The sequence below is a fragment of the Aulonocara stuartgranti genome (genome assembly GCF_965226115.1).
Source record: "Aulonocara stuartgranti genome assembly, chromosome: 11".
Taxonomy (NCBI): Eukaryota; Metazoa; Chordata; class Actinopteri; order Cichliformes; family Cichlidae; genus Aulonocara; species Aulonocara stuartgranti.
The window spans coordinates 28,704,265-28,722,098 of record NC_138947.1 but is presented as its reverse complement, the minus strand read 5'-3'; the positions used below and the strand labels follow the sequence as shown (position 1 = coordinate 28,722,098).

Sequence of the window (17,834 nt, the reverse complement as noted above, 5' to 3'; positions counted from 1 at the left end):
TGTTCCTGAATCCATGGAGTAATTTGTTTGCACGAATTTAAAGTGTCTGTTTTGAATAGGGCTGCAATATTGTTTTCTGGACTTCAGAGATTTCTCTGGCACCTCTGATTTATTTCATTCTTTTCTCTGGATTGCACTCACTGGAAACTTTCTCAGGTACATGTGGCTCATCATATGCCAGAAACTGAAATGTAGAAATGGTCAAAACAACCCTCTGAAGTTCTGAGTATGTCAATGTGGAATAAAGGTGATTTAAGTGATTTCAATGTGGCATGCTTCTGAGTTGTAATGTATCTGAGTATTTTAGAAACTGCTGATCTAGTGGCATTTACAGAGAGAAGGCTGAAAAAAAGAAAATATCCAGTGAGCAGTGGTTCTCTGACCAAAAATGCCATGTTGATGCCAGAGTAGAATGGCCAGACTGCGTCAAGCTAATAGGGACGGAGCAGTGACTCAAATAACCTCTCATTACCAAGGTTATGATATGCAGTAAGATTTCTGAACACAGAATATGTCGAACCCTGAAGATGGGCCACAGCAGCAGAAGACCACACCAGCTGCCTCTCCTTCAGCTAACGGAGCCTCAATTTCTAATGTCACATTTGGATGTTAGGGTAAGAATTTGGCAGAAACAATGCAAAAGCCTGGATCCATCCTGCCTTGTTTCAGCAGCTCAGGATCATACTGGTGGTGTACTGGTGTATTTCCTTGGCACAGTTAGAGCAAATTTTAGCATAATTTAAACACCACAGCCTAGCTGAGTATTGTTGCTGACCATGTCCATCCCTCTATGGGCGATCGTGGCTCAAGAGTTGGCAGTTCGTCTTGTAATCGGTTGCTGGTTCGAGCCCCGGCTCCGACAGTCTCGGTCATTGTGTCCTTGGGCAAGACACTTCACCCGTTGCCTACTGGTGTTGGTCAGAGGGCCCGGTGGCGCCAGTGTCCGGCAGCCTCACCTCCGTCAGTGTGCCCCAGGGCAGCTGTGGCTACAATGTAGCTTGCCATCACCAGTGTGTGAATGGGTGGATGACTGAATGTAGTGTAAAGCAGGTGGGTGTGGTTGTACTCTGGTGCCATCTAGTGGTCAGAATATTTCACTACCTTCAGCCAGTGGAGGACCAAAGTGTCATGTGAGGCGAGGGTGGCGTTTTCCTTTCGTCAAATAGTCAGTTATGGGAAACCCCTCTGTCTCTGCCTAAAAACACACCCATGAGTAAGACTCAGTAATAGTTACCACTGAGAAACACAGTGCTGTATATTTGTGGATGTTGTCATAGAAGCGTCTCTCAAGTTCCCTTTTTTTTTCTCTCCACATTTTCAAAAAAGTGTTGAGGGTGATTTAGCAGATGGAAATACCACATGTGATACTGACTGTTTTTCTTTTTTAATTCCTAAAAATAATTTCAGCCGATTAGTACTTAAAAAAAATCTTTTATTTTCTTGACAATCATCAAATGTTTTTTTGATTTACACTCAGTTACATTTTTTATATGATTGCCAAGAATTTAAATAGTTCCATTTACACTATCTTGTGTTATTTAACTTTTATTTATCTGATTTATCTGAAACATTTTCAGGTACTTTTGTTAATGTGTACATTGTCAGCCAAATGACTGCATTGTGACCTGCAGGGGGAGACACATGCTGCTTTTAAACGTTAGCCGCCGCGTGCCAGTCAGTCAACTAAGTTACATCTCAGTCACCAGAATTGCACATTAACAAGTAACATGACCCCAGATGCGGTGCTTTCCACAGACTCCTGCAAAGCTCAGGACCGAGCTATTTTAAACCTCAGATGCCGTGGCTAATCTGAAGGCCTGTTGAGTCTGAGTTAAATTGGGTTTGGAGTTTCATCACTAGAGCTGGTTCTGACAACATCATCCAAAGTCTGCTGTCAGGCTGATGATGGCTGGCAGTGATAACTGTACGGTGTGTCACAGCACAGCTATGACTAACTGTGATTAGAATGGGTCTTACTTGTGTAATGTAGCTTTTTAAAATTACATTGCCAATCATTAACTTCTGCATAACATCTGTTTATATCTGAATAAAGATGTAAAGTGTAAAAATGTAAAAACATATACAGATATCTCTGGTCATAGTTTTCAGTTTTCACTTAATAGAACAGGATTAGAAATACAGCATTTATCACACTTAGGGGCCAATTTAACCACTGGATTTGATAGCATAAAGTTAGTGCTCTCATAAGTTTTCCATGACTTTAAAATTGCCAGATAGTTTGTGTTATGTCTTTTTTTTCTTTTTATTTCCACTGAATGTTTACAGGAGTTCATCCAGGTAACATTAAGCAGGTTTAAGGTGTGTTTGCTTTGGTGTGCTGCTTGCCTAAATGTTTGAGTCATGTACTCAGTATGCAGCTTGGATAATACAGCTTGTGATCTGTGTGAATCAGAACCTTCTGAAGGATGGTCATGCCACTGATGACTTTTGTATGTATCCGAACCGTATCAGAAATATGAGATAGCGTTTGCTGTGATTCAGCCATGGGGTTAAAAACAACGATGAGAAACATGGGAGAGAGAGATAGAGAGGCATGTAACCTGAACTGTTGGAGCAAACCTTGTTTCGCAGCTTTTTCATCCTCTGCAAAGAAAGGTGTTGTGCGTCCTCCCTCTGTCTAAACCCTTATTTTTCCCTGCGCTTCAGCACTTAGAAAAGACCATAATGACACATTCCTAGAATTCCTTTGTCCTCTAATTTGTTTTGCTTTGTTGCTCCATAGTGCTTAAATGAAGGTTGTTGTAGTTTTAAGTGGTGGAAGGCTTAGCGGTGTCACAGGATCAGCTAAAAGCACATAAATCCAGTGTGATGGTCCTGTTTCAGTTTTCACAGCAAGAAGGTCCTGGGTTTGAATTCACCATCTGGCGAGGCTACATCTATATATGTGAAAATACAGATTTCTTTTTATTAATTTCAGTTCACTTTCATATATCAAGGCACTTATATTGTAAAACAAGGAGCCTTCAACATTATAAATCAAAACTCCAGCTATGTAACAACCTGGTACCATTGGGGAGGAAAAACAGGCATAGAGAGAGGATAGCAAACAGGGCAAAACTAAAATGACACAACCATTAATTAAAAGACACAAAGTTAGCGTTTCAGGACCACTAGCACACAGAACTGCCTAACCCCATTATATTGGTTGTCACATGTGTTTATGATAATTATACCAAACCATTTCCACGATGATACAGTATATTAGTGGTAAAAGGAGTAAGGGTCAAAAGCCATGCTAGTGGTGCTTTCTGCTATATCAGCATGCACAATAATAAATAATGCTAAATTTAATTCGTAAAGCACTTTTTAACACATGGTTAGAAAGACCATAGCAGAAAAATATAAAACAATGCACAAAATTCTAATTAAAATCAATAACAAAAATACATTTTAATCAAAATTTAACATTTGCATTTGCATTAGCATGCTAACATGCAGGTCGTGGACAGACCATGTAGGCATGATATGTACCATGTTCCCAAATTTAGTTTAGCTTATTTGTGTCTGATTTTTGTATATACAAAAGACAGCCTAAGCCTCATCTTAATGGCAGAGAATAGCAGATACTGTACTATATTGCTAGTAGTCATGCTAACAGCAACACTGCATCCGGGACTACTATGACCACTGCCCTTATCAAGTCCATCATCAAACTTGTCATCAAAAAAAAGCAACTCTCTATATTTTCACCACACTTTCTCCGTTCTTATAAAAAACCCAAGTGTTCCATCTGGTTTTTGATGAAGCCAGATGAAGGAGCAGTGTAATAAGCATGTTGAGACGTTAATGATATGCCTCCTTTTTAGAGGAAAGATCTAAGGACTAAGATGTTCCACATTTTCGCCCATTTTCCTTTGGGTCTCCTTTGCTATAGTGTTTCCAGTGAGAGTAAATGGTAAAATGGTCTGTATTTATATAGCGCTTTACTAGTCCCTAAGGACCCCAAAGTGCTTTACATATCCAGTCATCCACCCATTCACTCACACATTCACACACTGGTGATGGCAAGCTACATTGTAGCCACAGCCACCCTGGGGCGCACTGACAGAAATGCAGGTCAAGTAGGTGCTTGTATGCTTTTGCCCGCCAGATCGTCACTGATATCTGTTACCATCTACCGTTTCCTCTGCATCTCAGATCAACTGTAAATCAATTTCTTTTCTAACTTGTGTTAGGAGATGAAAAACACCTTTTTCCATCCATTTCAAAATCATATCCTTTGAGTATTTTCACAGCACGTTCTGCCTTTGATAGGATTCCTTTCCTGTTTCAGATTTAATTACCTGCCCACATACCGCACCTTAGTTCTGCAGCTTGCCTAGACAATGTAGAAACTAGAAAGGTGTGTCTCCAAATTTGCTAGCAGGGCTCAAATGAGTCAGGCATCGCTTGCACACACACACCTCCAAACAAGCACACTCACACTGACACATTAAGTGCCTGCATGTCCACACAGGCCATGCTGACTACACTGAAGAAAAAATATGTACTTTCAGATGCCTGATAAAGTGATGTTAGCCATGGTGGGGCAAATGGGATATATAACCAACCTTAGGCTGAAGGGGGGCAGGATTTAGACACACCCTGGCCTCTAGCTTAGCTGTCAGCACATAGTACAGCAACTCTATAGGGGACTGTTATGAAAACAGGGTCTAAAGTTTTCTGATCAACTGATAATTGTGGAACTTTAGACACAGAGCTGGAACTCTGTGAAACTACATACTGATAGTATGTTACTTTTAAAGTAATCAATAATGAAACCATCCTCTTAATAAGTAAGACATGATCAAGTAAATATGACATTGCTTATGTTAATAGGCCCACTCATTTTGCTGCTTCAGTCTTACCTCATAGTTTCTAACGCTACAGTATTACTGTGTTGTTTTGCTAACTGTACTGCGTCTTCTGTGGCGCTATCATTAGGGTGTATTCTAATAATTGCTTTCCAGTTATTGCCACAGGGCGATAAAGCAGAGTGACATTAGTGGAACTTGGAGTAAAAAAATGTCAAAGAGAATTCATTTTTACCTGTGACTTCTTTTTCTATTTTTTTCTTAAAAAAAGAGGGATGTTTTCGCTCGCTTTATGAAATTTGCTGTTCAAAAAAACCTCTTGTTGCCTGGCAAAATCATTTAGTTTATACAGCAGGAATTAATGCATCTTTTGTTCCACCCCTGAGAAAAGGAGGTTACTTTGGCTGAGTACCCCCCCCCCCCCCCCCACACACACACACACACACACACACACACACACACACACACACACACACACACACACACACACACAAAAAACCCCTTTTTGATTCCTGAAATAGAATTGAAAAGACAGACGTGTTGTTTGATTAGAAGTGTGAAATACAACACTTGACAGCACTTCATGCTCTACATGGAGACTTAAATAAACAAAAGGATGTATTTTTCCGTCACCAGTAGTGAAAAAGAAAATAATTACACACACAGGCACATTCAAACATGGAGTCATAATCTCTCAGTAAATCTGAGATGTTTAGGGCGTGGTTTATGAGAGCATTTCTCAAAACTATTTCATCCCTCATCTCTACTGTTTTTACATCACAGTGACTGACAGCATGAATCATAAATAATGATTAACCGGAGATGTGTGTACAATACTCAGAAAATTCTCTTTTACTTTTTAGGCTCTTGTTGGACATTTTAGTCATTTAAATGACATTTAATTCACTCTTAAGCATAAAAGGTCATGAGCATCAGTTTTTATGGCTCTTTATTGCGTCCTCTTACTCAGCTGGTGTGTGTGCATGTGCGTGTGTCTTTTCTTGCGCAAGTTGGGTGAATAAGTAATAGTACATGCAGGTTGCCACACCTCGCCTCTCCTACTTCTTCTTCTTTTTCTGCCTCACATTGCAAGAGGTAGGCGTGTGTTTAGAGCCCCACCCACAAACCTTACTAGTGTGTAGAGTGTCCTCTACACACTAGGGCCACCGCTAATGCACAGTTGCACATCACACATAAGGACAGGCCCAGACGTCATAGCCCACAGGCACCATTCGCGGGAACAGAGTGAGCAGCAGAAAAAGAGGAAAAAAGGGAGTGAAAAAAAAACCACATAGGGAGGAAAGAGAAGGGCAGAGCCGAACCCAGTGAGGGAGCAAGGAGGTTAAGAGAGGAAAAGAAGAAGAAGAGAAAAAAAGAAGAGATTGTGGCCACAGGACTGCCTACTCTGGGACCAACTGTAGCGCTGGAGGGATAGATACAAGTAAAAAGCAAAAGATCCTGTCAAAGGGGAAGATCACCACAGATATTTTATCATTTAGGAATATTATTTTGTGCCCTGACAAACGGCGACAATGACCTCTCAGCAGCAGAGGTACAGGAATTTCTCCTCTGACAGCTTTGGCAGGGAGAGGGTGCCTTCAGATGACGGCTACTACCAAGGGATGCTGAAGGCCACGGACGGCAGGAAAGGTACCAGTATGGTGGCACTTAGTGTAAAATAGCTGAATTGCAAGTCTTGATCTGTTTGTTCCCACATGTGTGAGGAGCCTCTGGGCACAAATTAAGTGTTTTTTTTCCAGGAAGGGGTGAGATGTGTAGTTAATTTCCCAAACTGGGCAGAGTTCCCGTTGCAGACGTTTTGTCTGCGAGAGCTTGAAAAGCTTTGTGTGAAACTTTTTTTTTTTTTAAACGTTGCGTGCATGCCAGATGATAATCTTTTTATTTTGCTGCTTATTGTTTGCTTTTATTGTAGTGGCAGGCGTGCATCATGTGCTGCATATTATTCCACATCCAGTGGCAGTTAGTCAGGCTGGGCTGTGCTGTCCACTCTTTCCTTCCATCAGCAGCTTCCTCATTTCACATTGGTCAGCAGAGCCCATTCACAACTTTTGCTGTGTGGCGTGCTTGATGTGTTTTTTTTGTTGTTTTTTGTTGGGGAGGGTGAGTCACTCCAGCTACAGACTCTTTCTCCTCGGTTGCAGCCAAAATGAACGATGTGTCACTCCATGCATCACATTTCTTTTTCCTGTTTCTCCTTCAAATTGTTCTTTATTCCTGTGAAGATGGATATTTTTGAAAGTTTCCACAAAGTCATTTCTCAGTAAAAGCCTTGCTTCATCCTGCGCATGTCCTCATGTAAACCTACCAATTTTTACTCAAGTAAAAATATCAATTCAGTCACGTACTAATACCAAATCTTACTACATTTTATATTTATTTTCAATGACATATCAAAATAAAAGCGTTTCTTACACTATTGTTTTACCGTTTACAGTTTTACTGAGCCTTTGCAGAGTATACGCTAGTATACACTGACTATGTGTTAAAATGTATCTTAAAGTGCTATTACCTGCAAATATAAAAAGAAGATAAAATATTTTCTTCTGAAATGTAGTTAAAGCATCTTCAAGTACCGTTAATTATAGTTCAGTAAATGTAGTTTTTCCAAAGAGTGTTTTCTATTATAGTCATATGCTCTTCTGGACCATAAACTCCACCCCTCAATCAAGCATGTTTATGTGTGGTGACATGTGAAAATTTCACCTTCACCTTTACTTTCTAAAAGCACATGAAAAGAGTTGTAATTTAATTATAAAAGGTAAAACAGGGCACAGCCAATCACAGGTCAAGGTGCAACTCGTAACACTTCCTATTTATGTGGAATTTTGCATCTTTGACAGGAAGTATGAGCGTGGAGATAGTTCCATAAACTATCTCCAATGCTGGTACAGATGAAAAATACGCAGGCTTAAAGGTCTGGTGGTCTCAGTATGATGTTTCCATGGCAACTCAGTTCCATAACAGAGTTGTCCAGAAGTTGCTGGCAACTTCCTCTAAAGAGGAAAAAAAGGTAGCCTCTGGGCATCTATTTTATGTTAGCACTGAATCACTACCCTTTGCTTTTCATTGCTGGGCGTGTCAACATATATGGGTGGATGGGTCACTCCCATTAAAACTGATAAGATTTTGTGGTATGTCTGTGGGACATTCTAGCATAATCTGAAGGAATTGCTGAGTGGGTCAGTGAAGTTGGGTGGTGCACTTCCTGAACCTGTCTGAACAGTTGAGTAAACCACAACTTTTAGATCACGTGGGGTAACGTGAAAGCAAACAGACTCATCTATCTACTGCGTCCATAATAAATGATTGTAGTGGCACACCTTTTTGTGTTTGTGTAGGTGTGTATGTTTTTTTTTTTTTTTTTTAATTTAAACCTGAACTGAACAGGAATAAGAGGGAGTATGAAGGTTTGTTTTGTTAGAGGGTGAATTCCATGCCTAGGCCTTGTTCTTTCTTGTCGGATAATTGCAGACTAATAGTTATGCTATTATGTCGCACGGTTATCACGCCCAAGTATCTTCACACTTTAATAATATTTCACTTCTGCAGCCTCGATCCTTTCCTTTTTGTTTACGTCTTAAGAGCACAGCTGCCAGTGGTGTCATAGAGTGAGACATGACCTTACAAACCTGTGTTCTAGACAACAGAAGTGCATCTACAGACAGTGAATGGTCTCAAATGTTCCCTGACTCAGATGCAGGCTTGAACAGGAGCACAAGAGCCGTTTTCCACCCAGAGATGAGTTGTGTTTATTCTACAGGAGGAAAAAATAGTCTTGTCAGTCAGTCTTGGGGATTTCCTCCTTAGCATGCAGCTGGAAATACACTCAAGAAACACATTAATCGCACACCTGATGCTACTCATTTTGAAATTAGTTTTAGCTTTTCCTCGTCTTACGAGTCCGATGTTTAACTGTGCTCTTTCTGTGTTGCAGATGAACGAGACCGAGTCCAGAAAAAGACCTTCACAAAGTGGGTGAACAAGCACTTGATAAAGGTGAGGACCTATTCTGGGTTTTCTCTGTGTTGTAACTAAGGCAACATTGACGGTCAAGTTTTTGTACGCACACTCGCTCAATCCATAGCATGACTTAAGGTACAAAGACGGAGAAACATAAGTGTGGACGTCACAGAAGAGTGTCAACAAATTTCCCTTTTGTTCAAACACGTGTACGGGTGTTTTCTGTCGCAACAAGCATAGCTTTTGTCAGTGTCAAACTGCAGATGTTTGCATAGTGAGTGATTGCCCTGACCCTCATTTAACAACAGGAGGCTGTTGAATAAAGCTGTATAAATGTTGCAACTCATGTATTCTGGGATTATGTCCACGTATGATCATTACATACGTCACTCCATGCATTCTTCCATTCATCCATTTATATAACTGCTTTTACAATTCAGGGTTGCTGGAGTCTATTGCAGCTGTTATAAGGCTAGCACAGAGAAGAACATTCAGACTTATGCACCAAGCCAAGCCAACATGTGTGTTTTTGTACTGCGGTTGGAAGAATGAGTACCTGTAGAGAGCTCAGTCAGGCACAGGGGGAACCTGTCGAATCCACACAGAGCTCCAGCAGTCTGTAAGATTTGTGCCAATTTAAAGATCACAAACTCAGGTGAACAAAGAACCACATAACAGCAAAATCTTACAGCAGCTGAACGAGTGTCAGCGTGTGTTCATTGTTAACATCTCTGCAGAAACCATTACCAACACCGCCACCGCGACCCTCACCCCCTCCCTTCTTGCATAAACATACATTAGCTAGACAGTTTTTTGTTTCGTGCTAACACAGCACCGCGATCGGAAGGCTTACCAGAAGTCTCATCTGTCATCAGCTGAGAGAGTGTGTAAGCCGTCCATCAGCACTCTTCAAATCTCACCTGTCTCACTCTCTATTCGCAAAATATGGCCCGAAGGCTCACGTGAACAGGTCAGGAGGCGAGTCAAGTCAAAAGGACTATAGTCCTCATTTCAGACCTCCATATTAAGGTTGACAAATTAGCCCCGTGTAACACAATACCGCTCTCCCAGAGTGCTAAAAATATTCCTGCTTGTGCCACTTTTCTTCCAGAAAACTCCAATTGGCAGCACTACATTTACAACCATTAAGTGCTCCACTCCACAGACATAAGGCCCATTCTTTCTTTTTTTTAATGGAACAAGAAAGAGGAAACAAATGAGCACAAAGAAAGTGTTATCCTTTCCATAAATGTGCAGAGCTATGGTTTCTTTTACCACTGCATGAGAACCTAGTTCAGTTCCTCCCTCTTGTTTCTCTTAAGTGTCCACTGTGAATATTCGAGGGTGAGTCACAGACATCTGGACTCACTTAGCTCCCTCTGAAGAGGCAAATTCTGGTCTGGGCTCAGAGCCCATGGTGGGTTAGGCCAACGGTAGCACATGTGCTGCACAGACTGCTCGGTAGGGGTGGCTGTACTGGCATCAGTGCATGCCTTAAACTGAAAGGCATGCATTGATGCATGGGGAGTTTCATAAGTACTCCCATCCAGTTATTGTTACAGTTACCCGCATACTGCAACACTACATGAATTTAAGAATTTGTTTGTGCCCTTTCCAGGTACAGTTTCAGTCTGTTGCTTTTTCTGCAGACTACTTTCTGCCATGACTTGAAAGCGAGTGTAGTTAAAGGAGAGGTGCTCATTAGATAACACTTATTTTCTCAGGATGACAACATGAATCCGTATATATTCGAATTATATCAGTATTCTAATAGAAAAGTTTGAGTCTGTGTTTATTAGCAGCAAAAAAAGAAGCGTTATCACCACGTACAGCCCATAGTAAAGAACCTCACTGAAGCAAATGCACACGTTTGGGAGGGAAAGCGTTAAAGTATGTGTGCGAATGTGCTGATCTGCTCTAGTGAGGTTAAACCGCTGTTAAACTGATTTAATGGCTTAATGGTTGAGTGGGATAGGCTGGAGGTTGGGTGCAACCATGAAGAGCTGTAAAGGGCCATTGAGTGTTATGCCCTCCACCCCACCTAGCTCAATAAATCTCTTCATCTTGCGTAAGACAAGAGTGAAACATCAAACCAGCTATGGGATGAACATCTGTTTTCTAGTAGATGCCTACAAATTGCTTGTGATGAGGTCTAGAACCTTGAACTGTTGCACATCAAGGCTACTCTGTAAGGATGGTTATCAGGAAAAAGGATAAAGAAAATGAGAGGAACTCCACAAGATGATATAAAACCTGAGGCATGTTAAGCATGTTGCTTCCAGACAGTGGCTCACAGACCACTGGAGGGACCGGTGTAAGGCATGTGCACTAATGACTTTGTCCTTGAAAGCAGCTCCTTTTTACTGCCGAGGCTGCAGTTTGCCTAGTAAACTTTCAGCAGCAGGACAAAGTAACCGAGGAGTGGCGATAGATGGCTGTGCTAGATTCAGCAAGGTAGAGGACAAATCACAGCATTACTTGACAAAGAAAGACCGGATCATCATCGTTTAATTGTGTAAACAGGTACTGATCTGATTGGAGAGAGCCCTGACAGACAGTTTCAGAGGGTGCAGACTTTAACAATATGGCCCATCCTAAAAAGTAGAAGAGCTTTTATTGTGCAAACAGTGAACTCTAGTGGCAGCAGTGTTGGTTCCCTTCCCTAAATTTAGCTCTGTGGTGCACTTCGCTTAATCATCTCTCTCTGCAGGCAGGGAGGAGCATATCATAAGATGGATAGATGGATGGTAGGAAGGTGCGGAAATTCTTGCCAAGATAAATCAGTCACTGTTGCAACTTGCAAGGGAAAATATGCCTTCATTCCATTTTAGGGCTGAGGCCCATTTCCCACATGGAAAACACACCCAGTAGACCAATATATCTGCAGACTACAAAAAAAGAGAGTACTTTAATTATTCTGTTTTTCATCAGTTTATCATCATGTCCACCATCAAATCCTCCAAAGTCCAACTATCACTTAATTTCTGTTCATACGCTTTTCTCGTTCTCTTGTTTCTATCCTTTCCTTTTTCCCCATTACTCATATCATCTCTTCTCTTCTCTACCACCAGCATTCGAGGGTAGAGGTAGGTGCTGGCAGTAAATATGTAGCTGGTCAGTATCTCACTGCATGGAGGCTGTCTCCCCTCCCTCATGTTTGTGCACCATCACATCTTTCCCTTGTCTTTTTTGCTTTCCCTCACTTGTTTTGTTGTCTGGTTGCAAAAGCACAGCGCATCTGTTGCATAAACAATGAATTCAGTTAACTGAAATCCAAAAGGTTAAATCATTTTTTCTAACCCTTGATGGTCTCTTATTTTATTTAGAGTCCTATTCATCATGTGTCAGGCTGCCAGCTGCCAGCAGTCGGGCTTGGCTGCTCGTGGCTATGCATTCTTGACATGTGTAGAATTGTGCTCAAAGCACTGTAGAGAACTTACAGTACGTGACTCTGCAGGTGTTTTAAGCCGTCAGCTTTCAGCAAACTGCACCACAATTTGAGTTTGCAAATCTCACGTGGAACAGGTTATTCCAAGTTGTATCATCATGAATCCCTTTGACATATTCTCTGCTGTGTTTTCCTTTTTTTTTTCCCCACCGTGACAGTCACAGCGTCATGTGACAGACCTGTATGAAGACCTTCGAGATGGACATAACCTGATCTCACTGTTGGAGGTCCTCTCTGGAGAAACACTGGTGAGTACAGTCTCTTGATTTTTGTCAGTTATTCTTTCGCAGTCCTCCAGCATCCAAACCCAAACCTAATCCCGACTAACTACACAAGGATTACTTTAATGAGGTCGACCTGGAATGCCACCCCTGTGGCAACAAAATGTAAAATATTAGCAGCCAAGTTGTCAGTCAAGAGCTTAACCTGAGCTGAACTACGCTAAGCAAACACCTCTTAACTTCCTTTTCAGTGTACCGTCCTCTTCTTCCTATTTCACTCGATATATTTTAATTACTTTCTTCTACTTCTCTCTTTGTTTTGCGTAACGCTTATGTATTTCATATCCTGGGGTTCAAAATTGTACACAAAGCTTTTCTGCTGCTGCTGCCCTCCACCGGCTTCAGCTCTGCTCATTTTCACAATGCATCCATAGCTATAACACATTGCTACCACTTTAGACTGTGTGCGTGTTTGTGAACTGTGCTCCTATCTGATCGACGGTTCTTCTTTTCTGCTCCTCCTTCTCCCGTTTGCCTTCCTTTAACCTTCCTCTGTGTGTGCTGATCATTGCCGTCTGGCCTTCGCCTCCTCTCCTTTGCACTGCTCTTGCTGGGGCTAGCCGAGGGAGAGAGACATGGCCAGGAGCGTTCGGTTGGTGAGTGGGTTTGGAACTTACAGTAGGCATTATGTTTTTGTTTTAATGATTTATCGGCACTTTTCCGGTTCTTTGGCTGCACATGGTATCCACGAACTTCAAGCCATGATGAGTTCTGTTGCTGGGACTTTTTTGTTTCTTGTGCTGACAGGCTTGCTTTCATCATGTAGCTGCTGTGAACGTATACAAGAAAATATTTAGTTTGATTTCTGTTTGTTTGAGAATTTCTCCTTGATTTCTGTTTGAGAAGCCCAGAAACAAGCCACGCAACATGATTATATATTTGCTTCCTGACAGATGGCTTAAATTTGGCTTAGCTAATGCAAATTTCCCATAAGTTTATTTTTTTGTTTCTCTGGTAAACTAAAGGACTAAGACGGAGAAAGGAGAACAATTTCACCTCTCTATTAAATGTTTTTCATTTTCATTTTGATTTTTACATCATACATTTTTTGTTTTTTATTTGTTGCTATTGGTCCTTTCTAATGGCAGTAGCACTGAGTACCGAGTGTCTGCAATGTAACTAAACACTTCTTTATCTGTTCTTTCACCTCTTCAGCCTAGAGAGAAAGGCCGCATGCGATTCCACAAACTTCAGAATGTACAGATAGCACTGGACTTCCTCAGACATCGGCAGGTATGATATGTATAACGATACATCAAACCCTTAAAAACCAGACTGCGAATATCAATCGTTAGAAGATGACTGATAGTTTCAGCTGTAATCCTGCAAGTAACGTGAGTGTTTTGCTTTCTTAGGTCAAACTGGTTAACATCAGAAACGATGACATAGCTGATGGGAACCCTAAGTTGACCCTGGGGTTAATATGGACCATCATCCTCCACTTCCAGGTCTCCTCTTCTGTCAGTGTTATGTTTCATTATATTATTGCTGTCTACCTCTGTCTCTGGGATTTGAACCTCTCGGCTGCTGCTTCCCATCTCCTTGGAGCCAATCAGAGGGGACTCTGCTCTTCAAAACCTCTCATAAAGGACTTTTTTTTTAATCAATTGCTCTCATTAAATCATATTCCTCATAGAAGTATTATTTTAACATAAAAACTTTAGTCAGGTATTTAGAGTTTAGTAGCTAATACGAACCGTTTAAACAAATATAACACTGTCAGGGTGTGTTAGTGTGAGTCAATCTCTCCCTGACTCCCAGGGGGAGGGCGTGTCAGGTTGGAGTGCACAGCTTGATGGCATCCTCCACGCCCTACCACATACTCTCCAGGCCTTTCTTTCTGCCTTTCCTGTGTACGCCAAAAGCTGCCAGGCAGAAATCCCTGGGTGATAGCCTAATAGTCACGGCCTCACCCTCAGTCATATAAAAATGGTTGAGGTTTTGATTGCAGAAAGCTGAAGCTAAGCAGAGAGGGAAAAAAAGGTGAGAGTGGCGTGGTTTGATTATGGCATTCTGGTAAAGATAGTATTGTGCCCTCTAGATACACACTGCGTTCCCAGAGTCTTTATACTTTTATACAATAGAGGCAAAATAAGAGAGCTGGGCTGTGGCTGCTGATGAGTCATAAAGGCTCCAGACTAAAAGGGAAGAGAAAAACTACTCCCCACAAATCTGATCCGATTATCCTAAATTAACTTGATCACAAAGGAAAGAAGATGGTTTGATCCAAGAAATCTTTGGAGGATGATTTTAATTGCAGATTTAATTGCCAGTCTCGAGATACAGTAATGGGGTGAGTATTAGTAATGAAGTAATGATGGCTTTATACTTTTTATTTTCTTATTTTTGTTTTTTTACTGAATTGAATATTTAAAGTGTTATCGCATCTGTAGAACAGAGCTATTAGAAGAGAAGAATCTGAGTTTAGCTCGCCCATTTACACTTCATTTACCCTCAGTTAAATTGGAAAAAAAGAGAAAAACCAAGACTGCTATGACTCATCTTTCCTACCATCAAAATCCCCAAATGAAACGTTATCCAGATGCCACAGACACAGTGGTGTTTTCCAGCAATCCGTCAGGCAAAACTCGACTACCTCCTGTGAAACACAGACACTCTGTTCTCAGCCATGAAATATATTAAAGGTGAAATGACTAAGGTGTCAATTAAGGTGGTGTTGAGCAATTCTGTTTAAACTGGACCTATTGTGACTATTTTCAGTTCCATTTTTTAACTTGAATTCCACTAAAGTTTCTTTCAAACCAGCTTTCTTCTGATTGGCTGCCTCTCGAAAACAGCTATATTTAAGAAAAGCATAATAGGTCCACTTTAAACTGCATCTTTTGGGTTTCCACTAATGATGGATTGCTTCCACATTCCTTGCGTTAGCCACAAATCCTCTCTGTCTTCCACAAGTGTTAACGCTCTTTTGCATGAAACTGTTACAGATCTCAGATATTCAGGTCAACGGCCAGTCAGAAGACATGACGGCCAAGGAGAAGCTGCTGCTCTGGTCTCAGAGGATGACAGATGGCTACCAGGGCATCCGCTGTGACAACTTCACCACCAGCTGGAGGGATGGCAAACTCTTCAATGCTGTCATACACAAGCACTAGTGAGTGTGCACAGTTTTTTTTTTTTTATGGAAAATAAGCCCAACGCCAATGGCAACAAATATGCTAGTATTACATAGAACAAACTGAAAAGCCCGCTGCAGGTCCCTGTACCGACCCTGTTCCAAGCCTGCACTGCCAACATAACAAGACTTAACATATTTAAGACTGACATAATAGCATTGTCTCCAGAATGGAGCACTTTCTCATAGCTTTTTTGCACGGTCTTGTCATGACACACAACCATCCATCCATAAGTTTTATTCAGTATAGAGTGCACTGGAGCAGGAGTGTGATGTTGGAACGCTTTCAGATGTCAAATTACACTTTATAGTGCCAGTTTAAGCCTGCACTGTAATTAAACTCGGCCTCAGCATTGACAGAAAGAATTTTTTTTAGACATGATAAGCACAAGTGGCTGTTAAAAGCTACTATGGCTGATTTATTTTAACTAAGAGACAATAAGTCACAGCATATAGCTCCTTCCATACAGAGCCTCAACATACTGTGCATAGCTGCAAACGTATTTACTTTGTTTGAACTCAGTGATACAGTTGGACTATTTTTGCCACGATCTCCCTTTAAAAATGCCTCTTATAGATACTTTTCCGCACCTGACTGTGCACATGCTCATGCTGCTTCAATAAAGAGCCTTCATGCAGATTCCAAGCCTTAAGGCTTAGAATACCACTGGTAGGTGTTGGCCCCGAGTAACTCTGTGCCTCCTTTGGCTGCGTTATAAGATGGTAATTCCTGCGTTAAATGCAGCTGGCTTGTTAAATTGTTGGGAACCTAAGTTTGAAAAGCTAAATCCAAAGCTCTTTTTGTTGAAGCCTAAATATGCTACATCCCACAAATCTGTTGTGGGTCTTCTTAGTAGAATTAGTGGGTGCTTTGTGTGTTATTATCCTGGGAATTGAACATGCGTGCATTTCTCAGGATATCCGCGAATGAAGTGAAGTATTTTGTTGGTCCTAAAATGACGGTATTCATACATAATTCCAGAGTACAAATGGGACAAAAGCTACATTTCATAAGACAGAGGTGTATTTCTTTAGATCCATTATTAGAAAAGAAAAGAGAAAAGACTCTTGCAGGGGCAAGTTTTCTTGAACTTCAGCTCGTACCTGCACTGTTTGTTTTTTTTCTTTTTGTAGGAGGCTGCTGAGGCTGGCTCATTGCTGCCTTTCATGCAGGTCAGGGGTGTGGTGTGTGGGCGTAACTGTAGCACTCTGTGTCTGCTACATGAAAAGTGTAACGTTACTTGGTGCTGAGGCATAACTCAGGGTAATCTACTGTCGAACTGTCATTCATCCGGCGAATTCAAGATTTTCCAGGTTTTCTGCACATGTGTGATGGTTTCCAGCGTGGATTTGCAGAGACGCAGCTGAAGTTAGGTTTCAGGGCAAAGAATTCGAGCAGGGATCACAGCTAAAGGATTAAGCAGATCCTCTGAAGATGATGGACACCTGAGACAATGCCAGGATGCATTTACATGCAATGGGCAAGCCTTAAAAAAGATTTGCTCAAATTAACGCACCTGTTAACTACAGTCGATACAGCTTTTGGACCTTCTTGTTGGTGTTAAAATGCTCAGTGTGAGGAAGAAGTCTAAAAAGAAGAAGGGAAGCCTGGGCTTCATCAGGAACTTGTCAGAAAGTGTCAGCGATGTGGACAACAGGGTGGTCATGTTGTGTGAGGATATCCCATCAGAGGGATCTTCCTGGGACTCAGGACGGGGCTCTAATAGCTCAGGGGCCCGCTCAAGCAGCGAAGAATTGGGGCATGGATGGAGGTCCCGAAGCTTTCACGGAAGAGGGGGTCAGAGCATGAGCAGTCCACCAACGCCAATAAAACAATACTCTGTTCGAGAAATCCGTCATGCTGTGTCTTCTCCTGTGTACAGATACAATGGGGACCATTCCACTCTAACGATGAGAGATTTGTATGTATCTGCATATACTCTCTTTTGCTTGCACGTTCGAATTTGTAGATTTGGAAATGTCTTTAAAACTGCCGATTGAAAATTTTGTAATGGGGATTGCGTGCATGATAGATAAGGAGATAAGGCGAGGCATTCAATCATCCTGCTCTGTACTCTGGAAATTTGAACTTTTGCCTCTTGTGGGAGTGAAGCTGCGGCTGGTTGCCAGCCTAACTTGTGTCAGCTTTGATTATGTTAGCTGCTCTGTAAATT

General features: G+C 41.5%; 1 protein-coding gene across 13 annotated transcripts in view; it reads left to right on the top strand.

Annotated features, from left to right (window-relative positions):
* Window positions 1-17,834, top strand: part of plecb (plectin b) — a 130,907-nt gene that overhangs the window by 84,807 nt on the left and 28,266 nt on the right. For 7 of the 13 annotated variants that reach the window (XM_082552127.1, XM_082552131.1, XM_082552123.1 and 4 more), the window contains 5 exons: window positions 8,770-8,831; window positions 12,402-12,491; window positions 13,680-13,757; window positions 13,880-13,984; window positions 15,473-15,639. In XM_082552127.1, the coding sequence (XP_082408253.1) occupies window positions 8,770-8,831; window positions 12,402-12,491; window positions 13,680-13,757; window positions 13,880-13,984; window positions 15,473-15,639 (502 nt within the window). Of the gene's footprint in view, window positions 1-5,973; window positions 6,465-8,769; window positions 8,832-12,401; window positions 12,492-13,679; window positions 13,758-13,879; window positions 13,985-15,472; window positions 15,640-17,834 lie in introns of those variants that run through there. The other 6 variants (XM_082552128.1, XM_082552132.1, XM_082552124.1 and 3 more) reach the window with 3 other exon arrangements.